General features: G+C 40.4%; 5 protein-coding genes across 10 annotated transcripts; 1 reads left to right on the top strand and 4 right to left on the bottom strand.

The window, feature by feature from the left end:
- Window positions 1-125: 125 nt before the first annotated feature.
- LOC104808136 (putative cyclin-B3-1) lies at window positions 126-6,908 on the top strand. Of its 6 annotated transcripts, none has more exons than XR_002023976.1 (24): window positions 126-263; window positions 773-800; window positions 895-955; window positions 1,033-1,065; window positions 1,338-1,392; window positions 1,490-1,538; window positions 1,646-1,739; window positions 1,958-1,993; window positions 2,441-2,495; window positions 2,811-2,868; window positions 2,952-3,024; window positions 3,271-3,328; window positions 3,442-3,481; window positions 3,592-3,682; window positions 3,978-4,035; window positions 4,440-4,721; window positions 4,807-4,929; window positions 5,050-5,139; window positions 5,260-5,421; window positions 5,502-5,561; window positions 5,649-5,747; window positions 6,152-6,330; window positions 6,403-6,613; window positions 6,690-6,908. XR_002023976.1 is itself a non-coding variant. In XM_010533698.2 (23 exons), the coding sequence occupies exons 1-23, from the start codon at window positions 249-251 to the stop codon at window positions 6,539-6,541; spliced, it is 1,947 nt and encodes a 648-aa protein (XP_010532000.1). In that variant the 5' UTR covers window positions 127-248; the 3' UTR covers window positions 6,542-6,908. The 6 variants fall into 6 exon arrangements, 1 of the variants encoding a protein (XP_010532000.1); XR_002023974.1 differs by having other exon boundaries at window positions 1,332-1,392; window positions 1,487-1,538; window positions 1,649-1,739; XR_002023975.1 differs by having other exon boundaries at window positions 127-263; window positions 1,487-1,538.
- A 57-nt stretch (window positions 6,909-6,965) lies between these two features.
- Window positions 6,966-8,410, bottom strand: LOC104808135. The gene is made up of 2 exons (XM_010533696.2): window positions 7,933-8,410; window positions 6,966-7,680 (listed from the first exon to the last, which is right to left on the bottom strand). The coding sequence occupies exons 1-2, from the start codon at window positions 8,403-8,405 to the stop codon at window positions 7,194-7,196; spliced, it is 960 nt and encodes a 319-aa protein (XP_010531998.1). The 5' UTR covers window positions 8,406-8,410; the 3' UTR covers window positions 6,966-7,193.
- A 2,221-nt stretch (window positions 8,411-10,631) lies between these two features.
- On the bottom strand, window positions 10,632-14,184 carry LOC104808134 (glyceraldehyde-3-phosphate dehydrogenase GAPCP2, chloroplastic). Its single transcript, XM_010533695.1, has 14 exons — window positions 14,108-14,184; window positions 13,456-13,544; window positions 13,297-13,364; window positions 13,175-13,213; window positions 12,925-13,025; window positions 12,552-12,664; window positions 12,314-12,413; window positions 12,070-12,216; window positions 11,886-11,946; window positions 11,691-11,788; window positions 11,469-11,611; window positions 11,275-11,358; window positions 11,096-11,185; window positions 10,632-10,988 (listed from the first exon to the last, which is right to left on the bottom strand). The coding sequence occupies exons 3-14, from the start codon at window positions 13,343-13,345 to the stop codon at window positions 10,934-10,936; spliced, it is 1,080 nt and encodes a 359-aa protein (XP_010531997.1). The 5' UTR covers window positions 13,346-13,364; window positions 13,456-13,544; window positions 14,108-14,184; the 3' UTR covers window positions 10,632-10,933.
- Window positions 14,185-15,468: 1,284 nt separating this feature from the next.
- On the bottom strand, window positions 15,469-19,040 carry LOC104808133 (pentatricopeptide repeat-containing protein At1g79540). The gene is made up of 2 exons (XM_019201971.1): window positions 15,939-19,040; window positions 15,469-15,706 (listed from the first exon to the last, which is right to left on the bottom strand). Exon 1 carries the CDS (start codon window positions 18,623-18,625, stop codon window positions 16,196-16,198), a length of 2,430 nt encoding a protein of 809 aa, XP_019057516.1. The 5' UTR covers window positions 18,626-19,040; the 3' UTR covers window positions 15,469-15,706; window positions 15,939-16,195.
- Window positions 19,041-20,133: 1,093 nt separating this feature from the next.
- Window positions 20,134-26,069, bottom strand: LOC104808132. The gene is made up of 9 exons (XM_010533693.1): window positions 25,821-26,069; window positions 22,449-25,330; window positions 22,286-22,366; window positions 21,999-22,151; window positions 21,667-21,830; window positions 21,442-21,589; window positions 21,225-21,347; window positions 20,868-20,955; window positions 20,134-20,583 (listed from the first exon to the last, which is right to left on the bottom strand). The coding sequence occupies exons 2-9, from the start codon at window positions 25,194-25,196 to the stop codon at window positions 20,390-20,392; spliced, it is 3,699 nt and encodes a 1,232-aa protein (XP_010531995.1). The 5' UTR covers window positions 25,197-25,330; window positions 25,821-26,069; the 3' UTR covers window positions 20,134-20,389.
- Window positions 26,070-26,179: the final 110 nt, after the last annotated feature.

Raw genomic sequence — 26,179 nt, 5'->3', positions numbered from 1 at the left:
ACAGCCCAATTAAAAGGATCTATATGGGCTTGGGCTCGCTTACATATGGAATCCAAACACATCCGAAAAATCAATTGGAAACTAGGGGTTATAATTGTAAATTTACGCTCCCAATTTCAAATACCCAAGGAGCGGCCTCTCTGTCTTAGCTTTTGGAAGATCGCAACGGTAATTTTCCTCTCACATCTCTCTCTCTCTCTTTGAAGACCGAATACTGGTTTTGATCCGAAGGAGGAAGATTCGAAGAAATGGCGTTCGGGAAGGTAATTTTCTGAGGAAGCCCTAATTTCTTCAAGGACGTGAGTACGTATCGTACCATGGGTACATGATTTTACCGAGAAGTTGGAAGTTGTTCTTTATCTTTCTTCTTTCGAGTCTTCCCAAGAGTTAGGGTTTTTATTCATGTCAGATGGGAGTTGAGTGAGTACCTATACGCCCATAATCTTCTGGATTCTGGTCTGCATCGAATTCTCTTGCTCGATCTACATGAAGAATTTAAGTTTAAAGATTTTGAATCACGCACGTATACAGAAGATTAGGGTTTCCGCTTCTTCATTTTTTGGTGCTTTGATAATGGAATACACGCCTCAGATCTGTTGATACGGAGTAGTTGTCTTGTGTTATTGATTGATATGGCCTTTAGAAATGGATGGAAGATGAAATAGAGAAAACTGAAATTAGGATAATGGATAATAAATTATTTGAATGCGATATGTTTTGCTTCTCCATTTGTTGATCGTGTTTCCTTTATTCTGGATTTCTCTCTTTATAGGCACCTCGCATGACTCAAGATAATCATGGTAAGAGCATTTTCCTCCATTTGTCGATCATGTTGCCATGTTTAACAATATCTTGCCCTTTGGATATTTCTTAAAATACCTAACACTGGAACAGCGCATACAAGAAGTTTTAGAGTTTACTCTGATTGTGAGAAAACTGACCAGGCGTGTTCAATGTAAGTGTGTACCTGTCTCGGTTTTCTAATATTTCCTTTTTGGTTTATCTCATAATCATTGTGCATTATTCATGCAGGGTAACTGCCCAGAAAAGTGGCATCCCTGTGAGGTTTGTAACATTGTTTTTCAGAACTTGCGAAAAAAAATTAGTAGTTTTGTGGGCTCAAAACACCTGTGGGATTTGGTGCTTGCACTTCTTTTTTATGATTTTGACCGTTGATTAATCCATTGTAAGGAAATATTTCTCATCAATCCTTAGGGCAATTATCTATCTTTACCCCATTTTATCATAAAATTATTAGGTCCTTGACTCTAGGTGGTATGATTATCTCCCGTTGATCATTTCATGAACTGTTAATCTTTCTCTTCGCCTAGGAGTAGGAGGAAATCTGTGAGAACTAGCACTGGGTCAACTTCCAGCACCAAAAATATGAAGGTCACTACCTTAGCTTTTTTCTCATTTCTTGAGCCTTGATTGCTAATTCAGTTCTTTAGTTTTTAAATGTACTTATCTTTGGTTGATGAAAAAGAAGGAAATTCATGGAATTAAGGTCAAAGGAAAAAGCCACTGTGACAGCTCTGGTAAGACTAAGACTGAGATTTTCATGTTGCACAAAGAAAATATAGATTTTCATTGGATTTCAGGCTGGGTTTGGAATGTTTACATAAAATTTTGTATTCCTTTCCAGAAGATACTAAGGTGAGAAGAAAAGCGTTGGCGGATTTGAGTAACGTCGCTAGTAACACTTCAAGGAGTAAAGCCCTTGGTGACAGCATTACGATGTATATTTGCTTACTATTTCTCTTCAGCCTTTTTCTTCCCTGTCATAACTTCAGTTAGGAGTAGAGTAACGAACTTTGCATATTTCTAGTTCTCCACCTGAGGATCATTTGTCAACTGTCTTGATATATGCAGTAAATAGTTAGCATAGTTTCCTAGTTAGAATTTTCATATACTGATTCGTCCTTGTAAATCTTTTAATACATCTGTAACAATGCAGGAAGCATAAGCGGGTTAAAAGTGCAATTTTGCAAAGGTGAGCAGTATCTTTTAGCTGCTGCTATAGATTTAATAAAACTGTAGTAGCTTACACTCCTGATTTTTGATAAAATAATCCTTAGCATTATGCATATTCATCTGACTAAACAGACTTAGAGCTGGAGCCTTAGTTTTTTCTTGGTTCTAGTTGTCACTGGATAGCCCATTTACCTTCTCTTTCTCTTTCTCTCTCTCTCTCTCTCTCTCTCTCTCTCTCTCTCTCTCTCTCTCTCTCTCTGTGCTAGTTCCTGGATTATAGGGCATAATCTCTTAGACCGATAGTTGATAATTTTGATGCCCCAGTTAAAAGGATAATTCATGGTCTGTCTTTGTTGTTTGTGACCACTAGACAGGATATTGCAACAAGATGATTCCTGGTGTCCTTAGTAAGTATACTGATTATTGCAACTAATGATGCCATGTTAACTCTTCTTTCCAACTGTAGGATGTCAGTGGGTTCTTTCAAAGTTCAGGATACTTCATCAAGAAAATCTACTGAGGTACAATTGCCCTTCTCTCAGAACTTGCTGTCCTAACACTATATTCTTTGAAGTTAACCAAGATTTTGAAATTAGAAGATCAATCTGAATACTCTAATGAAGGGTGTCTTTGGGGCTTTAAAAGCAGATAACTGAGTTCGTCTATTTATAAAATTGTCGACATGTGAACTGAAGCAAGATTTTGAAAGTCTCGGACTCTCGTCAATAAAGCTTTAGACTATCATGCAGAATATTCGGCCTACTTGTTATATAGAATAATTACATCATCATTCAATAAATAACTAAGTCTTATATTTATTTTTGCTTGTGATATAGGGAAAAGTGAGGGGAAAGCCAACTCAGGTATTTGGTGACAGACAAATCTATAGGACAGGTGACTTTCTAAATATAAGATTTTTCTACATTTTGTTGCATCTCTTGGACGTCAGCTCGTATTTACTGTTATCGATACTCCAGAGGCTGGGGATAGAAGTCATCAATTGATCAAAAGCAAGAATCTGAGCCTTGCATCTGCTACCGATGCAACAAGGTATATGTGTGTCATTCTCATGCCTGTTAGCACTATCACTTATGTAAATATGTAGTAGAAAAGATTTCCTTTCATGCTGACATTTTTGTCATTATGAAGGCACGTAGATCAAGTAACACAATTTGTACATTCAGCACAGCGGAAAAATTTCGTATTCCTGTTAGATTAGGGTTACCTCAAACATTGTTCTATCTATCTGTTGTGATTACTTTCTAGACCTTCTATTGAATTGCTTTCTCCTTGAAGGAAATCCTTTCCAAGCTTAAAGAGGACAAGCCTGACAAACAAGAGCAGTCTAAAGAAGGTTGTTGTCATTGTGCTTGCATCTCTGAAATGTCATAACAATAATGCTTTGGTATATTTGTCTTCCTTGGATGTGGTTCCTACCTGCGCTCACGTTGAATGTCTGTTGCGCAGGACAATCGTTCAAGCTTTGAAGCTAAAGGGCTGTGTGAAGGTCTGGAGGATATGTGATTTTTTTCTTTTGTTGTTTAACAAAAAGATGTATGCTAAAACTGAGTCCTAAATATCACAGTTTCTGATTAGAATGCAATTGTTTCCTTTCAGCCAGCAAAGTCAGCAAGAAAGTTATCCCTCAAGGGAGCAGTGCCAGAAGCAATCTTTTAAAGAATCGGACTAGTGATGGTTTCGTACAATCGTAAGTAAAAGATATACTTGTTTCTGTTTATTTATGAAACTTTGGTTGCAAGCCATTGACTTTGGTCAAGTTCACAGTTTCCATTTGCATTATCAATGTAATTTTGTATGTTCTTCCTGCAATTTGAATGAGGGCCTTATTTAGATTGGTACATGACTTTCATTTTGGCATGAAATATACTAGGTGCTTAACCACTTGTAGATAGCTTCTGAATGTTTTCTCATGGTTTTAACTTGAGTACATGTCACCGTTCTGGAGTTCACACTGCTAAACTTCAATATTTTCTGTTGCCTAGGTGTGGAAACAGCCGCCGAAAAAATATTGTTCATCCTATACAAAGAAAATCTACCATGGTATTTTCCTGTTTTTTGTCCCTCTTAGTCAGCTTCTAGTTAATTCGGACCATATGGCATCGAGTATCAAGTTTCTTTTTCGGTTTTTAAATTTTTTTTCTATTCCATATGCAAGTGCACCATGGCAGCTGCTCTCTAGAACATACCAAATCCTGAGAAATTCGGTTCTTTCCCACTAAAGCCATTTGTGATGAAATTTGGTGATAATTTTTTTCTTGCATTGACCATCATTAGTGCTCTGCTTAATCTAGCAGTTTGGTTTTGTGATGTGTTATTGTCATTCCCAGGCTTCAGTTTCATATTTCATTTCCTATCATTTCGCACCGGAACATTTAGTGAGTAAAATTTTTGATTAGTGTTTATTATGAAAGTGATCAATCATCAACCTCTTTCTTTCATCAAAGATCCAAATGGCTGTGAAGACCACGCTCCAGACCTCACAGTCTCAAAAGAAGCCCAAATGTTTGGTGGTTAGAAGTAAATCAAGATCCATATCTTCACTCTCTTCCAAGGAAGCAGTTTCGGGGTCCTCACATCATGAGAAAGTACCTGAGAAGGTTGAACTGGAAGCTCCTGTAGAAAATACTCAGTTGGAATGTTCAGCTACTAGTACTCAGGATGTTACAGTGAGGCCAAAATCAAAGCGGAGAAGGTCTTTCACATCATTACTGGTGACAAGATCAAAGGTTTGACTCAACTAGCTTGTGCTCTCTTACCTTGTCCCCCTCTTTTTTTTCTTTAGTCATGCTAAGTACAGAAGCTTTCTTGCAGGACACTGGGGAAGACGGCCATAATTCGGCAAACCAAAAACTTCCAAAAATTGATGATGAATCCAATCAGTTGGAAGTTGCAGAATATGTAGATGACATCTATCAATTTTATTGGGTCGCAGAGGTGATTGAAACGTTATATTTATGGCCTTGCATTTCCTTTTGCGGGGTTTGCATTTGGCTTCAAATAGTTTTGCAAATTGATTCTGTGCTTTTGCCTACCTAAACTATTCTTCTGTTCCAGGCGCAAAACCCACCTTTAGGAAATTACATGGCTATTCAGTCAGAGATAACTCCGCACATGCGTGGAGTTTTGATCAACTGGCTAGTTGAAGTGAGTGAACTGATGGAAAGTTAGCCTTTACGGTCTTCTTTTTGTATTTTCCCTTCTCACAGTTTCTCTTTGCTAATCTTGTGTACTAGATCTCACTGTTACTTGTGTGCATGGTTTCAGGTGCATTTCAAGTTTGATCTAATGGCAGAGACTCTCTACCTCACAGTGAACTTGTTAGATCGTTACCTCTCCCAAGTTCCGATAAAGAAAACCGAAATGCAGTTGATTGGTCTTACCGCACTCTTGCTTGCATCAAAATATGAAGACTTCTGGCATCCAAGGGTAACCCAAACATATTATTGGTTCCGTAGAGTTTTTGAACAGATTGCTAAATATGGTATCTTCTTCCGTTTTTGTTTCAGATTAAAGATTTAATCGGCATATCAGCAGAATCCTACACCAGAGAACAAATCTTGGGAATGGTACCGCCGCTTCTTCCGTTTAATCATACTACTTATCTGCGTTGGTTGCCTAACTATTGGGTCTTCTTACTTCTTTTTTTTTTTCAGGAGAGGATTATGCTTAAACAGTTAAAGTTTCGATTGAATGCACCCACTTCCTACGTTTTCATGTTAAGGTTCCTCAAGGCTGCTCAGTCAAACCAAAAGGTACGTAACTTATGAACATAAGATTAGTTATACCTACATAATGCAGCAACTCGACTTTTTATGTAGCAGAGGTATTTCGGTTTTCGGTTTGGGTTTGGGTTTTTTAATTTAGTTTCCTGGTTTTAGAAAATTTATTATTCGGTTGCACGTTCGGTTTTTGTTGATAAAAGAGTTTATGTTCCAAACAAATTTACCGTTTTTCAATCATGTTTATATTCACTTTGCGTTCGGTTTCGGGTTTGTTTTTTCGATCTTAGATGAATCATACATGCTCGTATTTTATATCGGATTAGGTGCGGATTCGACTAACGGATGGAGGTTTTGTATAACGGAACCAAAATGCCAACCCCAGTAGTAGACATTTTGTTAGCAGAACCTGAATATTGTTTTTCTTTTCCTATCAGCTTGAACAACTCGCCTTCTACCTGATAGAGTTGAGCCTGGTCGAGTACGATGCTCTGAAATACAAGCCGTCGATGTTATGTGCCTCGGCCATCTACGTGGCACGGTGCACCTTGCGCATGGCTCCATCTTGGACTCCACTACTAATCAAACACGCACGCTACGACGTCCCTGAAATGAGGTAATTCTTGGATTGAATTCTAATATCCGTCCTACAATTCAATCAACCAACTTAGCAAATCTCTTCGTGCAGGGATTGCGCTGAAATGATCTTAAGGTCCCATAAAGCTGCAAAAACAGGAAAACTGAGGGTGACATATGAGAAGTACATGAATCCTGATCGTTTTAACGTTGCGGTCTTGAAACCATTGGATAAGCTCTCTCAACTCTGACCGCACGAAAAGTGTTTTGTTACCTGTAGATATAACCCCCCCACCAGCTATGGAGGCCAGAGTCCAAGAAAGGTATGCGTGTTTTCAAGTCATACATAGACTCCATCAAACTGTGGAACCTTCTTCATCTAATCTTCAAACTTTGCAGGGCAGAGACATTAACATAGGATCTTTTACTTTTGGTTTTTTCCCTTGTGGCATTTCCCCCATGCCAAAAGACGAAAACACTTAGGCTTATGATTCCGCTTTGAGGTATGTGTGTGGTTTTCATGTGGGGTGTTTCAATTAGCATCTGAACTCGTGAACTACATGCTCTTATGCATCATCACCCACACTGATTATGTACAGATTCCTGGCTTTATCTCAACAGTATATGTTATTCTAGTAGTCTGATCTTTCCATCACAAGTACTGAAGAACGTAGAGAAACCAAAATGTGCTTGTATACTCTCAGGTGTCACACCTTATATGATCTTGAAAGATCCAGTTGCACATGCATATACAAGTTTCTACCCGCTAGTTCAACCACATCTACTCAACCCGTTTGCCTGCCTGTATATATGTATATATAACCACCTTCACCAAAACACTACTATATACATACATATATATACCTAAAGTGCGTTGAGGTGTGTTGCAACCCAATCCAGCAGCTACGAGCATGCGACTAAACTGTCTTGCAAAGGCATACTGCTTCTCCGGTCCAATGTCTGTCTAACTTCCTGATAGAACTCAACCCACGAAGACGAGTATGTGTCCACGGGGCCGAATAAGAATGTAGGATTGGGGCTTGCGGGGGAGGTGACCACCAAATCCAAAACAGAGACTGCAGGTTTGAGCTGTTGAGGGAAGTTGAGGACCAAGTTATCGACTCTGTGCTCGTAAATTTTGCCATTTCGATCGAGCTTGTAACGGGAAGTGCCTTGAAACTCCCCTTTTGCCTCCCATGGAACCCTAGGGATACCCCTCAGGTTCCACCTTATGAGGATCATGTTCTCTGATGGTTGCCACACTCTCAATATCTCCAGGGAAATCTCTCTGAACAATACCCTCCCATGAAATCTAAGTGCCCAGAAGATCAACTTGTAGTTCTCAATCCCCGTGAATGTGTTCAGTGGATCCGCAAATGTTATGTCATCCCTAAGAAGTAAGTACAAAACACGTTGAAAGACACATCGTTTAAGGATGAAAGGTCCAGAATTTTCCCGAGAAACAAACAGATATGGCAGGAAAACCAAGAAAAAGCAATGCCCAGATGATGGATTCCTAAGATTCGACAGAACAGAAGGGAAAATCCAAGGAGGAGCAACCTTTGTCTACAGAAACTGAATTTTCCAATGGAAACAAACAGGAAAAAAAAAAAAACAGGAGATGCTGAGATGAGAGAAACACCTGTAGATGTCGTAATTGAGATCCTTGGTGAAGATCAAAGGCAAATCCTCGCGGAGCGTCCGTACAGCGACTCCAAGGTTAACGTAGAACTCGTCTCTGCTATGGTGGTACTTATCCTGCGCACTGGGCTTCGTGCTAACCTGCGCGGCTTGAAGAGGAGGAGGAGCCTGAACGCTAGAGAGAGAGAGTACAGAGAAGCTTTCCACATCAAAATCGAGGCAAGTGGATGAAGACGACGACGAAGAAGATGATGGAGGTTGATTGAATATGGGTTTTTCTTTGAGGGGTTTTCCGGTCTGGAGAAGAAGGGGAGGAGATAGATTTGGCAGAAGAAACGCCATAACCAATTGCGCAGTTGGATTCGAAGCTTTTCCTCTCTCTCTCTCTCTCTCTTTTTTGGCTCCCTTAGTTTTCCATGGCGAAGAAGAGGAGGAGAATGTCTGGAGAGGGACGCGAGTTTGTGAGGCAAACATGCTCTTCATTAAATTAGTGGTTTTAAACTTATCCTTTTTTATTTTTATTTTTTATTTTTCTTTAGACTATTAATGTCTTTTATTATGTGAATTATAAATGTCCTTTATATCCTAATTACCAAATGAGGGTATTACGGAAGTCCAAAAAATCCGAGTTGGATGAACTCAAATTTTCTACTAAAAAAAATATTAGAATGTTTCTTTGTATATTTTTATTTCTAAAAATACAAACTGTAGTGACTATTTCAAATTTCAGTTCGATTTTGAATTATGTTATTTCGAGTTCGATTTATTGGATTATAAAAAAAATAAAACGAACAATTATATAATTTAAATCGGTTCGATTCAATTTTAGAACGGTTTGATTCGATTTTAGCAAAATAAGATTATAAACGACATGTTTAAAACGGCACGGTTACGAACAAATAATAATAATATAAAGAAAAAATTACAAACATACAAACTTTGCTATGTTTTCTTTTTCATTTAGTAATTAACAAATAAAGATGTAATAAATTTATATAGTCAAAATACAAAATATTATCCTGTTAATCTTTATTTTATTTTTATTCCTTTGATAATATTCCAAATTCTATAAAAATAAATAAATTATGAAATATTTTTTTTTTAAATAACGAGGATGGTTCCCGACCTTCGACCCGACTACATCCATTCTAGGGACCAACTTTTGTATATGGACCATTTTAATCCAGAAATTACATCCTCTCCACTAGTGGAATCGAAACCCATGATCTCGATGATGATTGTCACCTCTCAACTGGCTACCAAATGTTGGGTCAAATTATGAAATAGTTATCTATAGAACATACATTCTACCAAGACACGATCTCGACAATGGCAAGATAAACAGATAAAACTGTGAGAACACATCGGACCAACAATAAATGTCACCATGAAATGAGATTATTTAATCTCAAATTCAATATCACCCACGATATCGTGGTCTCGGACTCGGCATACATACACCGAGTTGTTCATTTTATTAACATATATTAGAGTTCGATACCATTAAATCTGTCTACAGACAAATCCATCGTACCCCATTTCATCTTCTGTAGATTCAGTTAGCTTATCAAATGTGAAGATAGACTAGATAAGTTAATCATAATCGATCCGATTACAGGAAAAATTATAAACCCAGAAAAGATCAAGTGTAAGGGAATCTGAATGCACAAAGGACTGAAGAAGAGCCCAAGTGCCAGAATCTCATCCCTCATTGATGTCGGCAACGTACAGCGCTGAAAACGCTATTGATTCTAAGCGCATCAGAGACTCTAATTTATTGCCTTCCAACGATGAACACTGTAATCCCCGAAAAAAACAGACAACCACCAAGGGGAAAAAAAAGAGGAGAATATCGATCTAAGGGGTCAGGTAGAGAATTATTTATGCATCAGCGAGCACAGAACCTCTCATGGTTTGATGATCTTCTTGCAAAAATCATCACAGCCCCGGGAATTCTACAACAACAAAAATTTCGCAGAAAAGAAACGAATCTGGGGAAAAACGAAACCAGAATCAAATCGATATAACAAAAACAAACGGAGTAAGATCGGAGATTGCAGGAGGGCCTCAGGAACTAAAGGTAACGAAGTATACATCAACGAGATGTGAAAATCTCAGATGGTACGGACAAATTACACGCATCACTGGCCACGATCTATAAAAAACAAAAATCTGCAAGAGATAAAAGAATGTAAATGGAAGAAAGACGAACAAACTAATTTACGAGAGAAGCAGGAGAAGCCGAGAGGAGAGGGAGTGAAGAAGCGGAGGATTAAATAGTGGAAGGGGGTTGATGTTAGAAACAAATACAAAAAAAAAAAACCCTAGTGCCTCGGCCGAAGCAGACCCGAAAAATACCAAAATGAGGCCGTCTCATTCTGTAAGGGCAGTTTTATTATCTGTAAATGGGTCGTCAGATTGGGCCTGGGCTTTACTAAACCCAATGGTTCGAGACCTAGAGCAGAGGTCACACACTAAAAGAGATAAGCTGCTAACCTCTCCTCCAATTGAGCGTTTCAGGAACTCAACATCCAAGAAATCTAATACCCCATTTAATCTGTAAATTGGATATCCAATTTTGATACCAATCCATCCACATGACAAGGATTAAGATTCCCTTGCTTCCGATATATATATATATATAAGATGCGGAAAAAAAAAACCGAAATCTAACAATAAATCAAAATAATAAAAAGAAAATATCAAAACAAAATTTCTTCCACCAAGTCTGGGCTTATGTTTTTTGTTCCTTTTACCCGTTTTAGACTTTAGTACAACAAATTCTTTTCCATTATTGAGAGAAGTCGCATGGTATTTAACCATGTCTACATATCTATAGATAGATCCCATACCAGGAGCAAGAAACCCATTACTCAAAACACCAAACCAAAAAAGCTACCACCTAAAGAAACCCGAACAAACCTCATACGGTATTTTATATTTATGGCCAGGCAGAGAGCTTGTCGGCTTCTGTGGCAATAACCAGCGCCTCTGACGGAGTTTCAGCGGCTCGCAGCTACCAACGCCATGTGCTCTATGAGGTCAAGCACTCGGTTACTGCAAAACAAAAGCAGACGAGATATTTTCATTAGCAACGAGAATCATTGCATAAGCACATTCTCGGACACTGCAAAAAGATGGAGAGAGATTGGGACGGTCTGTACCTGTAACCCCATTCGTTGTCGTACCAAGAGACAAGCTTCATGAAGGATTTGCTCAATCCAATTCCAGCCTTGGCATCGAATATACTTGACCTGCATCATTATTATTATTCACAAGGTCGCATTAAAGACCTATTATAATACATTCTTACAGTTGGAGACTACATGATATAGAAAGAGACCTTGAATCACCGACGAAATCATTGGACACAACATCCTCGTCTGTGTACCCGAGAATACCCCTCAGTGGCCCTTCTGAGGCAAACCTAAACAAACACATCCACCGCCGGCGTAGTTAAGTTCGATTATATGTTAAAACTTCAGGGGATGAATAATGGAACGAAGGCGAGGTTAGCCAGTTGGAGCAAAAGCTTACTTTATGGCCGCCTTAACGTCTTCATAAGAGGCGCCCTTCTCAAGTCGACAAGTTAAATCCACGACAGACACATTGGGTGTTGGGACACGGAAAGCCATTCCCGTAAGTTTTCCGTTGAGTTCCGGAAGAACCTTACCGACAGCCTATTTGTCGACACCAAATCAAGGCTGAGATTATGATTCCACATTTAATACCCGAGGCAACTCAGGCCATTATATATACCTTTGCAGCACCAGTTGAGCTAGGGATGATGTTTTGACTAGCACCACGGCCTCCTCTCCAGTCCTTCATTGATGGACCATCCACAGTTTTCTGTGTAGCTGAATATAGGGAAACAATACAGAGAAAACAGAATATTCAGTGTTACAAATCCAATGATATGCAGTGAAAAAGAAAGATAAACGAGGGAGAAGAGACCTGTAGTTGCATGGACAGTTGTCATCAAACCTTCAAGAATACCGAATTCCTCATGCACCACCTGCCATAAGCAAGTAAAGAGGAGGAATCAGATTATTTTGCCATAGCTAAGAAATTAACAAGGAGTGACATAATGGCAAAATTTTCATACACGAGATACAAGATTATTTTGCATGTTACAAACCTTGGCAAGAGGTGCAAGACAATTGGTGGTACAGCTTGCATTGGAAACTATATCCATGTTTGGCTGGTATGTCTTCTCATTCACACCTACCACGAACATGGGCGCGTCAGCTGAAGGGGCAGAAATGACCACTTTCTTAGCACCACCCTGCAAAAAAACACAAAATTAAACAGATATATGCAATCTGTATCCAAGAATCAAGTTCAGACTCAAATGTATAGAAGCGGGGAATTGAAGTGCATACCTTCAAATGTGCTGAAGCCTTTGTCATGGTTGTAAAAACCCCAGAAGATTCGACAACATACTCAGCTCCAAGATCAGCCCATGGGATCTCAGCTGGGTCCCTGAGTTAGAATCAACTAGATGTTAGGTTCGGTATATAGACAATTTTGTTCTCAAAGCAACACAAGCCAAAATGCCATGTAATTTGTAGTTTGATATGGTAATGGAAAGATAAAGGAGTAGACAATTTGAGGCAATACCTTTTACTGACAATTTTCACATTCTTCCCATTGATCTCCAAAGTAGAGTCATCCATTACTTTGATGGTTCCCTTGAAAACTCCATGAGTAGAATCATATTTAAGCATGTAAGCCTACAAAAGAAGAAGAAAAGATATGTGCCAAGCTTGATAATCGAATGTCATATGGCCATAGACAGAAGAAAAAGCATCTCATGCTTGATTCATGGTCGCTTCTAATTGAACCAGGTTAAGGAGTTGAGAAAGTGGCTACAAACAAGAACCATCGGATAAAGATCAGAGTATAAACACCCTTTACTCAAACTTGACTACACATCATATTAACAACTAGCAATATTGGGCAGAGACAGACACCAGCTAGAACACATTCTTACCATGTACTTGGCATCAATGAATGGGTCATTAACTGCTACAACATCAATATCATCCCTGGAGGTTGCAATACGAAGGACCAACCTTCCAATCCGACCAAAACCTGCGGTACATACAGCAAGCAAACTTCTGTAAGAGAACAAAATGTACAAGACTGATATTATCAGAAGGAACAGATGCATAGACATATATGGCTTGGTTTTTGACGACACAGTGAATCCACCTACTGTGTGAGAGGATAAAAATACATACCATTGATCCCAATCTTTGTCTTTCCGCTGCTACCCGACCCTAATCAAGTCAATCAATTCACGCTGGATAAGCACACAACACCAAATACCACAATTAAGATTTATATAAGACTTTGCTCTTACTCTGAACTGCAGGTGGAACTTCTGTGGCAGTGGCCTTGATGGGTTGCATACTTCTTAAATTGCATTTTCTGCAAAAGACACATAAAACCCTCTTCAGAACTGAAGCAACAAGAGTAATAAATAATTAGCATGTATTACAGAATTTGTTTGTCACTGAACTGCAGAGTTGAAGATGATCCAACAGAAGCAGCTGCAACAGAGAAGCTTGATGAGGTAAGATTACGATTGAACCCAAGGCATGATGACACCTGAAAAGTTGAGGAAACAACAAAATTTTCTTAAGACGTTTTTACAAATAATTTAGAATCCAAGGGCGGTAATTCCTCGTCTCAAATCCAGACGAACAATAGAAGCCTGAAAAAACAATTCTCAAATAAAACAGACAACGTAGTCACCCTATAAACAAAAAAAATGATCCTGACAAGTCTCTAGACGTACAATTCCCTTCACAATCAAACGGTGACTATCATCTCTAAGATCATCGCCACATATGACAGATAAATATCATCTAGCAAACACAGATTCAAAATCTTAACGACTCCCTCGATAAACTCATGCCACCATTACACCATTCAAACTCAGCATTTCAGCGACAGCACAGAGAGCTTGTGTCACAAAACTCATGCCAAAGATAAAGAAGAGACATCTCCGACCAACTCCATTGACGAACAAATCGAAGACGACGCATGAAAACAAAATCCAAGCGGATCAAAACGCAACAAAATCCAGAGCGAACCGAAACCAGAACAAAGCGAAAGACGATAAGCTAAGGCAAGCATTCAAACACCGACGAGACGAAGCATCGTCATACCTTGAAATGATCAGAAGACGGCGAAGAGAAGAAGTCCACACGAGGCGCGGCGGCGACGGCGGCGGCGGTTTAGAAAATGATTTTCTAACGTTCAAACCCATAATGGTCGGTCCATGGCGGTCACCTCCCGTTTATTTCACGCCAAATACTTCATTTACTTTTTAGACACTTTCTAATTCATGGTTGACATAAATTAGTTCCAAAATATTTAAACATTCACTTCCACGAGGGATATTAATATTAGGTTATACTACTGGGCCAAATAATCTAAGAAATTTTATTCGAATTATTTAAATATTTTTATATATCATCTCAAGTAAGTAAAAATGCATATTCTATTTTCGATTGAATTTATCTTTTATGAAAAATATTTGATTTCCAATAACATTCTCATTTATAATTGTATTCAAATGATGTTTACGTTCAATTTATTATATATTTTCATAGTATACATTTTTAAAAATAGTTTTATATAGGTTAACGTAAAGACAATTTTTATGAATTCAATAGTCAGAGAAAAAAAAAGGTTTGGAAGATGTGTGTAGAGTAATGAGGTCGGCGGCCGCTATCGGCCAGAAATCGAGGTATTGCTTCCAGCGTCGTGACGACTATCTGGACCAACAAAAACAGGACAAGAGACTCGAAAACCCTAAAACCCCGTCGGCTGTGACGTCTGGGAGTAGGTGTACCAAGAAATGAGAAGATTCCCAGAAAATGTCCGCAGAGTTTCTTCCTTTTGTAATTGCACCTCTTTTTTAATATGCAGAGATTTTGAGGAATATAAATAGATGCCGATGGCTGCTGCTGGTATAAAATATTTAGGGCTAGATCAGGTGAGCCACGGCCCATCGTAACTATCGTGAAGATCGTTATTTATGGGCATTGTTACAACAAAGGAAATAACGAAAGTATCTCCTGTTAATGTTTTTTATATGGAAAAAAATTACGTCTGTGTTATCTCCTGATCATCATGTTAAAGTCCCAAAAAAAGTAATTTTGCTTATTTATCTTAATTTTTAAAAAAAATTTAGATTTTCAAAAGGCTGAGAATATAAAATGTTTCATATTGTATTCGTTGGCACGGACGTGGAGACGATCGTACTGGATCCGAGCCCAGGCCCGCATCCCAATGATTTGAATGAACGTTGACATGTGAACGATTTGTCGTGTAGTGCCGATCGGTTGGGAAAGCCCAAAAGCGACGCTTGGATATGCCACGTCAGACGGACCTGGCCCAATTTCAAAGCCCTTTTTACCTTTTTGACGCTGAAGGCTTAAATTGACCGAACTAATTAGGAGTCTCAAGAAGAATGATGTAATGTAATTAGATATCAACGCTAATTAGATCTTGAAATAAATTATCTGGAAATATTGGAACCCAATGGAGGTTTTAATTGAGATCTAGTGAAAATTTGGATTCGTGAGTTATTAATTACCGAAATAAACATGAGCTGCGGAGCAAAGCAACTAATTTTCACCCACACGCCGGAAAATGACGTCATCATTTATATTAGCTTCGCCAGCGGGAATATCCGGCCAGATACTGAGCCGACACCTCGAGGTGCCACGTGTCATATTCGAAACAGCCGTTTGAATGTCCTAATCAAAGAAAATATGCAGCAAAATGTGTTAATAAAAGTCGAAAGCAACATAAAGAAAATCTCACATGAATAATCAGCGAGGACTTTATTTCTGTAGAGATTTATCATCATCATCATCATCATCATCATCTCCTCTTTCAATTATTATTCTCAAGAACACCCAAAAGAAAAAAAAAAGGAATCATCTCACAGAACAGAACAAATTTAGTGTACAAAAAAAGGTCCTGCACCTGCAACACTTAATCTTCATAATCATCACCATCACCACACCTGTGTTACATTACATCTCCCTGCTCGGCTTTGATCTCTTCCCATGGAGCCTCAGTTAACAACAATCATCCTCTTCGGTTGGGGATTCCCTGTCTTCTTTACCAAATGACATGAACAGCATTTCGAAATCTCCTTCTCTGCTAGTCATTTTCTTGACCCCGACCCGTCAATGGAGGCAAGTCCTGCAAACCCTTTTGTCTCAATCCGAGGACCTACCTTATCCGGGCGATGCATTCTCCATTTCCGCCGTGTCCTCATGACCATACGAGGCATGTGACTTGACCCTCTTACCCCTACAATCGAGCCAAACCTGCCTGGTCCTAGCTCGGATCATCGACTTCACATCATAACCTGCTACTCTCATTCTGTTCATTAGTTCAAAAGCCAACTCCTTTTTGTCTTCACAGAGTAGGAGAGACCTGAGGAGGTAATCACATACTCTGGGCATTAGCTTGAATCCATTCTCTAGAGTGTATGAGAACACTTCTACTGCAGTGTCAAGCTCGCCTCTTTTGCAGAGGCCATGAATCAACTTGACACAGCTCGGGGCCGTGACAATGATCTTCCTCTCCCTCAAAAAAGAGAATACTTCCATCGCCTCTTTGAACTTCCCGGATTGGCATAACCCGATCAGCCATATTGTGTAAGGTCCTAAACCCAACTCCTTTAGTCCGATATCCAAACGGATCAACCCTTTCGCCGCTTTCTCCAAGTCCCCTTCCTCGAAACATTGCTCAATCTCTTTCACTTCTTCATCGTCCACCCTAGTTGTTTCCCTTAGGTACTTCAACCAGAGATTAAAAGCCACCGAAATCTTCTTCCTCCGGCACGACCATGTCATGAGCGACCTGTAAATCTCGGGACTCTGTATAATACCGCTGTTCTTATGGAATAACACAAAAGCATCTTCTTCTCTTCCAACTCTCTGAAGGCCATTGATGAGAGTTCCGTAAGTGACACTATCGGGGAACAACCCTTTTCCTTTGAGCTCCTGAATCAGCTTGAGGGCTCCGTCTATATTGCCGGACTTGCAGTACTCATTTATCAGAATGTTGTAAGTTACAATGTCGGGATTCCTGGTCTCGGCTAGCTGCTCCAGGATCCTGTATGCCTTGAGGATCAAACCAGATTCGCAATATTGTTCCACCATGCTGTTTATGCTGGAACGGTCATGACCCAAGTTGCCACCATACGAAAGCCGGAGAAACAATGACGGATGTTTCCCGACCTCCACCTCCATTTTATGGAACAAACGTAGAGCTTTATTTAGCTTTCTGGACTTGCACAACCCGTCTATCAGAGCATTGAACGTGAAAACTGAAGGGTGACAACCTTTCTGCTCCATCTCGTTGAAAATTTCCTCAGCTTTGCTATCCAGCCCATTCCTGCACATACTGCAAATGAGAATTGTGTAAGTGCAAGCATCGGGGAAGCAGTCGTTTTCCGAGATCTCGAGCTTAAGGGACCGAGCCGCCTCCAAGAGACCAACTTCACAGAGACCCTTTATAACAGCGTTATAGCAATATGTATCCGGGACAATGCCTCTTCTTGGCATCTCATGTAACATCTCCAATGCATCCTTAGCCTGCCCGGCTTTGGATAATCCTTGAATCAATATCGTGTACAAAACAACGTCGGGTTTGATATTCTTCTCGAGCATCTTTTTGTACAAGGAATATGCCTCAGCGTATCGCTTAGCTCTGAATAGCCCATCAATCAAACTGCTATGCCCTCGTAGGTCAAGCACAAAACCATCTTTCTCAAACATCTGTAACAGTTCAAACGCCTCGTCCATCTTACCTAATTTGCAGAAGCCATCGAGCAGAGCATTGTGAGCCACGGAATCCGGGGAAGAACCCTCCTCCTCTTTCATCTTATGGAACAGCTTATGAGCTTCATCAGCTCTTTTTATCTGACACAAGCCTTGAAAGACAATGGTATAGATAACCCTATTTGGCAAAATACCTCTGTGGGTCATTTCGTCGAACATTTTGAGCGCATCATCCATCATACTTCCCTTGCGCAAAATGTCCATCATGATACTAAATGTGAACAGATTTGGGGAACAATTACACTTGAGCATGTCGTTGTATACAGCTAAAGCTAACAAAAAAACCTTCTTTTGCTTCAGCACCCGCAGAATCGCATTGTACGTGAAGACATCGGGTCTGCAATCGAATTCCTTCATCCTTCCGAACGACTCCACGGCCTTTTCTGTCATGCCCATCTTGGAATAAGCCGAGATCAGGACGAAGAAACAATACGAATTGACTGAAACGCCGCCATTTTTTAGCTCCTCCAATGTCTGCCAGTACAGATCGCACCCGTCCTCTCCAGAAAGCATGTCGATGACCAAACTCAGGGATTCTCGGCTTCGGAGACGCTCTTTCTTCGACGCCCAGATAAAGAAACGGAAACCCAGTTGCCGATTTCGCTGTTCTTTGATCACCGATGCGATGATTTTCGGCGAGAGAAACGGTACAAGCGGCTCCAAAGCGGGTTCTATCGGTTTCGCCTTAGCTAGGATACTGACGACTTCACCAGAAATACTAAAGTCTGTGTTTCCTGAGCTGCAGGAGCGATGAATCCATGGCGGCTTGGAAGAGAACTGAGCGACTGAACGAAGGAACATGTGCTGCAATCTCATTTCAGATGCCAACTGAACGAGAAATCGAATGTCATTGTTGGGGATTTCATAGATCCATAAACTGGGATTCTGTATGGGTTTTGAAACCTGATAGATGCAAAACACCAGTTCTTGGTTGAGACGAGCAGAGATGCAAAATTGCAGCCTTCATCGCCTGTTTGGTAGCCGAGAAAGCAACGAAGAATAAAAAGCCCAGAAATGATACAAGAATCTGAAGGGTCGGAGGTTTCGACGATTTCTCCGTCTAGGACTGTTGCTCGATTCGATCGGAAGCTGCCACCGAGAAAGGAGATGGCGTGGCGGCAGACTACTCCGGACCAGGGTTTTTGGCCATTAGAATTTTGAGAACGGAACAAAACTATACCGGTGAACCGGTCGAGAACGCCGAGTTAAAAAGCTCCATCCCAGTTCAATACCGGCCGGTCTGGTATGCAGGAAAAACCGGTTTATCATTGAGAGCACATCAGACCTGAAAGGGCAATTTAGTTAGTAATCGGATAATTGAATTGATCTAAACCGAATAATATAACTTAATCAAATCTGATATAAAAACCGAACCGATTATAATTTTCTAAAACCAAAAAATTAAATCGTCGAACCGAATCAAAATAAAGATCACGGGTTCGATTTCGACCCTAAAGTAAGGTTTGTCTACAGTAAATTTTTGTGATAGAATCATTTTTTTAGATTCGGAGACACGGTGCACCGGTTTGTTCTGCCAATGTTCTACCAAGAATATCTTTATAAACTTCTAATATTTACAAAATATACTTTTCACCGAATAGATTTTCCACGTCGATGCATGTTTTCCCGGACAAAAGAGTCTCTTCCGTACGAAACAATTCCATCCGGAAGAATTTCCAAGACGAAACATACCCTACCGAACGAAACAGCTTTGGAAGGGTCTCCCGACCGAACAAAATAAGATCTGAAAATTCTTCCGAATGAAACCGTTTCGTTCGAAAAATTCTTCTTCAAGAGACTGGATGGCAATATTGATAATTAAACAATAAACTGAAGAATATTTTTGTCGAATTTCAAACCAAAATATAGTTTGCAAAGGAAAAAATATATATACTTTTCCAACCCCTCTCTCTCCAAATTTGTGCCAATTTCCTCTTTTCACTATACCATTCATTATTATCATTATAGAGGGAGAGAGAGAAAGAGGATGATCAGCCATGGCCAAGGGCGAGGACACCAGGGAGTTGCTTGCCTCCGGTGGAGATATATCATATATGGCTCATCCTCTCGGCCAATCCCCCCAAGCCGCCGCCTCCTATTATCGTCGTCACCCCCTCCCCTCTCAGCTCCGCCAGCTTCTTGGCAGTGACCTTTGTGCCTTGCGGAAGGTGAAGATCAACCTTCTCCGAATCCGAAACTCGCTCGTCCTTTGTCCGTGTTGCTAAATTATCAGTTGGGCTCGAGTCGCCACTCTCAAGGTTCCATTCGAACAGATCGAATTCAGACAGTCAGTTATACGTGAATCACGCTCTGATACGAGGAGATGATGACAATTTTCGTTTATTCCAAAGGGGTAAAAGAAGAAACAAAAGAGAAGGTGAAAAAGGATCAAATGACTTTCACCCTCCTCTGATCCCCAAAAACAACAACAAACAAACTGTGGAAACGAAAACAGCAAACTATATAAAGAAAAGAATGGAAATTGATATTGCCTTTCCTTTCGCACTGCACATGAGAAGAAGAAGATTTTAAAAAAAGGAACCCTTCTTGTTTATTCTGTGCAGTGTGTGTAAGGTTTTGTTATTTGGAAGGAGCCTTGTGGGCGTGTGATGATTTAGGTTGCCTGGACGACATAACGCGTAAACGGGCAGCAATCTCGGAGAAGGAAGGCCGGGCGGAGGGGTTCGGAGCCCAACACTCTTCCATCAGCTTCCTCCATTCCCCGTCACAGTAACTCGGTACCGTTGGCCTCAGTGTGTTGTTCACTATCCCTCCTGCTCATTGTATATCGCCATTCCACCCACACACAAAAAAAATGACAGTTAATTGACTTATTACTACTAGTAGTAAGTAGTAGTGCAAAAGATTCTGATACAAGGATTGTTCTTACTACTTAATGAAATATCAGTTTCTATCATATTCCTAGATTGATTTTTTTTGGGGGGGCGGGGTTGGAGTAGTGATTTGAATCAATGAGCACAGCATTCTGATGTTCATGGTTAGATTTCAGAACTGAGAAGAGAAGAGGGTGTCAGTTTAAAAATAGAAAAGAACGCACCTATAATGGCACCATAGTGCATGTTGGCGTATGGTTCCTCACCAGTCAAAATCTCCCACAAGACAATACCAAATGAGAATACATCGACCTGCATGACAGCGCCCCCCACAAATGTTTGTAATAAGATGATATATATATATATATATATATATTATATATATATATATAAACCCATCACAGTTCAGATTTACTGTTTGTTTTTCAATCCTGAATGAATTCCTTCTGTGTCAAACCCAGTTAAAGTTTTACTGAAATGTGCTCAAGAGGCGGCACTCTTTATGAAGAAAATCTTTCAAAGTATATCTACTGAGATTATTATTATTATATATGATGAATCAATAACACCCGTCTTTTTACCTTTTCTGATACTTTGTTGCTGCTTCCATTCAGAAGCTCCGGTGCCATCCATGGCAGGGTTCCACGTACACCCCCAGATACCAACGTGTTTCTCTTGATTTTTGACAATCCAAAGTCACCAACCTAAGAGGAATAAAATGCAAAAGATGGCATATATAAAAGAAAAAAGACTATCGATGAATCTGTCTGTGTACGGGTAAAAAAAAGTGCCACTAACCTTGCATATTGGGCGAGAAGGATCTGTCAAGTTCACGAGTAAATTGTCGCATTTCAAATCAAAGTGAACAATGTTCTTCGAGTGTAAGTATTCCATCCCAAATGCAGCATCCATCGCGATAATCAGTTTCTTTCGGCGGTCAAGGTACCTAAAATCAAACACCCAACGAAAAATAAAGTCTCTGGATACATGAAAGCGATACCATCAAATACAAAAAAAAATTACCTATCTTTCCGGACCAAAACATGCCTCAAAGAGCCATCAACCATGTATTCTGTCACAGTAGCCAATGTTCCCCCAGGTCCATCTTGCACGACACCATAAAACGCCACCACATTCGGATGATGAAGCTTCGAAAGAATGTCAGCCTCCCGCCAAAATTCAACAGTCTATGCCAAGACAGTATTATTAAGTGATTCAGTATCCAATGACAAATAATCGAAAGTATAACAGTTCTGCAGTGCTACACAATCTGCACATTGTTTTGACATGCTCAAAATATATACACATTTCGTCGAAGAAGAAGAAAAAAACAGAACATGATAAGAAGCATTTACCAATCTCTCTTGCTCAGATGATCGTCCAGCAAAGCAACTCTTTTTAATCCTCTTGATGGCAACGTCAGATCCTCTCCATTTTCCATGATACACGGTGCCGAAAGTGCCAGAACCAAGCTCTTTCAACTCTTCAAGGTCATCATTCATTATAATCTAGTGACATTTTAGAACAGCACAACCCAGATCGATTTAGCTTCTCCCTTGATCATGAGCAGATATGGATAAATGCTGAAAATTCATATGCAAAAACAATAACAAATGTGTTGGATTTTTCAGAATAATCGTACCTGCAAGGTACTGATATCAAAGTCCACCAGAGATGGGTCTAAAGGAGGAAGGCCAACGTGCCTAGATTCTGTCTTTCCATCCTACAAACAAACAAACAAACATGCTCGTTAATGAAGCTCATGGCATTATGATTCCAGAATCAGAAATGCAACAAACTGATACCTGTTGTTCGAAACCTGATGTTATGAGATTCTCCACCATATTGCTGAACTCCTCACTCTCTGTGACCTTCATCTGTTCATCCTCATGATCAGGGCCACCCCTTACAGAACAATCGTCCCCACAATCTTGACCTAAATTCATCGGTGAATCTGCATGATTTGTTGAAATGCTATCCGCGGTCACTGGCATTATGTGGTGTAACCTAGAGACATCTCCGCCGTCTTTAAGTTCAGATGGGAAGACAGGAACAGGACCAGTTTGGTCAATGTAAGAACCATCTCCTTGGCCAAACTGCTCCTCTGCCAGATTCTGAAAATACGACCAATTTTTAGGATCACGATTCTCCACGTTTAAGCTTAAACCAGGTCCATCATGCTGATATTGACGGCCACCGGCTGTCTCCTCAGAGAGTGCCTTTGAGAATATTTCAGAAAGGAAGTCACGTGGGAATCGATCATTGATGTCAATAAGAATATCTCCCTGCTGTGACGGAGGCACACCCGAAGAAGCTTGCTCCTGAGGAATAACATAATCCACAACTGAGTCTACATGGCTCATACTGGATGTTTCAGTTTTATGTCTAGACTCGGAGTCCAAGGCTTCATTTGATGGCCTTACTATCTCAGAAATTGTGTCAACATCACTATGCATCTGATGGATCCCATCATTGGCAATTTGAGAATCTTCGCCTGATTTACCCATTGACTCTTTTGCTGGGTCTTGCTGCCCAACATTCAAATGTGAATGGGACATTAGAAACTGAGAACCTAAAGAATCATCGGACTTAGACAAGCGATTCAGCAATTCTAATTGTTCACGAGGTATTCTCTCCGAACGGTATACCCTCTGTATGGGTTGTACAGGCTCCGGATAGTTAAGGTCGATCAAATTTGAGTCAGAGTCGACATGAGCTGGACCGCAGGCACTACTTGATGTTGAAAGCTGATCGTCATCACCAGATGCAGGAGGAACCTGGCCAGCGATCACAGCATCACGGTAGGTAGCAGGCTTCACAGGAGTGTTCTGACGTGTATCTCTTCTTGGGGGCAGTAAACGCGCATCTTGGTTAGGACCGTTAGGCACGGGTCTAGCAGCTGATGCCTCCCGAATTTGATTGCGATTCTTTGCCTCGACATCATCCACTTGAGGAGAATTCTGGTGATCCCTTCCCAAAAGGTGAGGGTTTTCAGGCTCTACAACTTCATGAGTATTTTTCGTATCAGGTCTCAGGTTCAATTCCTTCACCAGCACTGGTGCACTTTGAGGTGTGGTGTCAGGGTATGGCTGCCCATCAGTCCAGCCACCCTGCTGATTAATAACCCCATGGAAAGGCATAGAACTGGGAATTAACCCAACAGTAGAATAATCTGAAGAACTCTGATGATGAGGTACTGAAAACTGCTCCCTTTCTCCATGTTGAACTACATGCCCATAGAAGGGCTGATATATTCCATAGGAACTAGACGAGCTCGGCAGGATGGATTGAGGATATTGGAGAGACGAACTTGGCAGAATAGATTGGGGATACTGAAGAGAGGGACTTGGCGGAATGGACTGGGAATACTGAAGAGTGGAACTTGGAGGAATGGATTGTTGATACTCAAGTGCTGTATTTGGTGGAATAGATTGAGAATAGTGAAGCGAGGAGCTTGGAGGAATAGACTGAGAATATTGCATAGAGGATGGCTGGAAACTGGCACCGGTTAACTGCAGAGCCGGAACTCCAACTATGTTTCCAGCAACACCATTGGTTTCCTCGGAGTGCCTTGCATCCAACTCGGATAAATTGTTTGCAGAAGAACCTTCCAACCCGTGAAGCATTGAGTTCCTTCTCGATTCCATGTCCATGCCATTTACAGCTACAACATATTGAAACTCAGAGTCACGACCACTTCTGTTAATCCCACAGCTAGCATCGTCCAAATCACTAATGGAGAACAGAAACATTCTAAGCTTTTGGGAACCCCCTTGGTTTTCCATCTCGCTGCCCTCCTCTATCATATTCTGGAGATCCTCATCACAAGATACAGACACCAAAGCGTCAAGATCTTCACCAGGAAGCTGATACTTTATAACACAAGCTTGATCGTAGATTTCAAGAATTTTCTGCTTGAGCTCCTGCCAAGATATGTCCTTTCTTATGGAAATGATATGTGTCTCACCTCCAACATATCTAAGCTTTGAATCGCCTGGACGTGGAAGTATTTTCCCACCAAAGCTGCAAAGGACCTTCATCTTTGACGTTAAACTACCCGAGGCTGAAGAAGAGACATTCCCATGTAAGTTTCCTTGGCTACTATCTCTACGTAATGAAGCTTGTGGCACTGGCTGGAGATGCCCGAGTCTATTCCCCGACCCATGAAAGGTAGATTGCGTTCTCTCATACTCTCTCATTCCATTCTCCACCATGCTCAACCTTGAAACATCTGAACCACACTCAGATCCTGTGTGGCTGATCCCCAGAATGCCTTTTAGCTCCATATAACCTGTGGTATAATTTATGTCACCAGCTGCAGGGGCATTCCGATTTACCCGGTCACGCATAAATTCAAGGGCAAATTCCTCCCCTGTTTGGATGGAAAAGTTAAGTCCCGGCTTGGCATCAGAAACATTAGAATTGGAAGGTCGCGCATATGCATTCATGCTGCTCATTTGATCAGGCATAAATCCCTGAGAGACAGACTCATTTCCATACCCTGGTTCCATGGGAGAGTGCTGGAATAGTTGATGTGATCCGGGTTTATCCATCACAGCAACAAAGTCCTTCAACTCAATCTAAACAGACATAACCCGCTAGTCCGACATACTTAAACTAGAGAACCAATATGAAAAGCAGAAAACTTTGAGGCAGCAAGTTGCTTCGATACTCCTTTAAGAAGAAACTGCACACGACAAAAAACTAAGCTGTCATAAAATAAATGAAGAGAAAGAACATATGATTCAGCTCCATGGGAACACCAAACAAAATATGCAGCCAGAGAGAATCAAACTGGCACGAAATCCGCAATTCTTCACTCTTTGACAAGAACAGAATAACCATTCCACGAATTCATCTGATCTTGTACCCATATAGGCCATTTTCTAAAGAAATCAGAGCTAAAACTTCAAAATATATTCCATCATGTGCTACAGAACGAAAAGTCGGGACATTTTCCAGTCACCTGCCTCCGAAAACCAAAACCACCACCTTTATTTCAACTAATCCAAAACCTAAACTTAAACAATTGAAAAAAAAAAACTACAGTAATCAAAAACCCAAAGCCCTAACTCAATCAATATGAACATTCAATCATCTCACATCGATACAAATGCCTTCAAATCAAAGCAAAATGCTTGAGGAAATTCAAGGAGCGGAATAGGACAGGAGCATACCAGCAAGAGAGATGAAAGTTTTATGCGGATCTTCAACGAAGTGCGATTAAGAAGGATTAAGCGAGCTAGCATTCATTTTACTCGAAGACATCCCTCTGCTCAAGCTCAATCTGTATCCAGTGGACGAAGAAGAATACATCGAAACCCTAATTTTCTCTCACTTTCTCTCGTTTTCCCAATCTTCTGGCTCTGCCCCACCCTTCCTTCCTAAAACATGGAACTCCTTTTCAAGACAGGAAGAGTGACAAAATCACCAAAACTGTCGGCTATATATTGAGATTAAAAACAATACATACATGTATATAGATTCATATATATGTGTGAAAAATATGAAAAAAAAAAAATTTAACAAGGTCAAA

This window comes from Tarenaya hassleriana, unplaced genomic scaffold, assembly GCF_000463585.1.
Source record: "Tarenaya hassleriana unplaced genomic scaffold, ASM46358v1 Cleome14, whole genome shotgun sequence".
Lineage (NCBI taxonomy): Eukaryota > Viridiplantae > Streptophyta > Magnoliopsida > Brassicales > Cleomaceae > Tarenaya > Tarenaya hassleriana.
This window is presented reverse-complemented; position numbering and strand designations above follow the sequence as displayed.

What these genes read in the sequence shown, in the direction of transcription:
- LOC104808136 (XM_010533698.2), top strand. An exon ending in AGTGATGGTTTCGTACAATC is followed by an intron (nt 3,683 to 3,977) that starts GTAAGTAAAAGA and finishes TCTGTTGCCTAG; the next exon opens with GTGTGGAAACAGCCGCCGAA. An exon ending in CTGCTCAGTCAAACCAAAAG is followed by an intron (nt 5,748 to 6,151) that starts GTACGTAACTTA and finishes TTTTCCTATCAG; the next exon opens with CTTGAACAACTCGCCTTCTA.
- LOC104808135 (XM_010533696.2), bottom strand. Translation starts at nt 8,405, where the DNA reads ATGTTTGCCTCACAAACTCGCGTCCCTCTCCAGACATTCTCCTCCTCT. An exon ending in CTCAATTACGACATCTACAG is followed by an intron (nt 7,681 to 7,932) that starts GTGTTTCTCTCA and finishes CTTACTTCTTAG; the next exon opens with GGATGACATAACATTTGCGG.
- LOC104808134 (XM_010533695.1), bottom strand. Translation starts at nt 13,345, where the DNA reads ATGCAACCCATCAAGGCCACTGCCACAGAAGTTCCACCTGCAGTTCAG. An exon ending in TCATTGATGCCAAGTACATG is followed by an intron (nt 12,665 to 12,924) that starts GTAAGAATGTGT and finishes CTTCTTTTGTAG; the next exon opens with GCTTACATGCTTAAATATGA. An exon ending in GCTCAACTGGTGCTGCAAAG is followed by an intron (nt 11,612 to 11,690) that starts GTATATATAATG and finishes GTCGACAAATAG; the next exon opens with GCTGTCGGTAAGGTTCTTCC.
- LOC104808133 (XM_019201971.1), bottom strand. Translation starts at nt 18,625, where the DNA reads ATGAGATTGCAGCACATGTTCCTTCGTTCAGTCGCTCAGTTCTCTTCC.
- LOC104808132 (XM_010533693.1), bottom strand. Translation starts at nt 25,196, where the DNA reads ATGGATAAACCCGGATCACATCAACTATTCCAGCACTCTCCCATGGAA. An exon ending in TTGATATCAGTACCTTGCAG is followed by an intron (nt 22,152 to 22,285) that starts GTACGATTATTC and finishes AAATGTCACTAG; the next exon opens with ATTATAATGAATGATGACCT. An exon ending in GTTTTGGTCCGGAAAGATAG is followed by an intron (nt 21,590 to 21,666) that starts GTAATTTTTTTT and finishes GTTTGATTTTAG; the next exon opens with GTACCTTGACCGCCGAAAGA.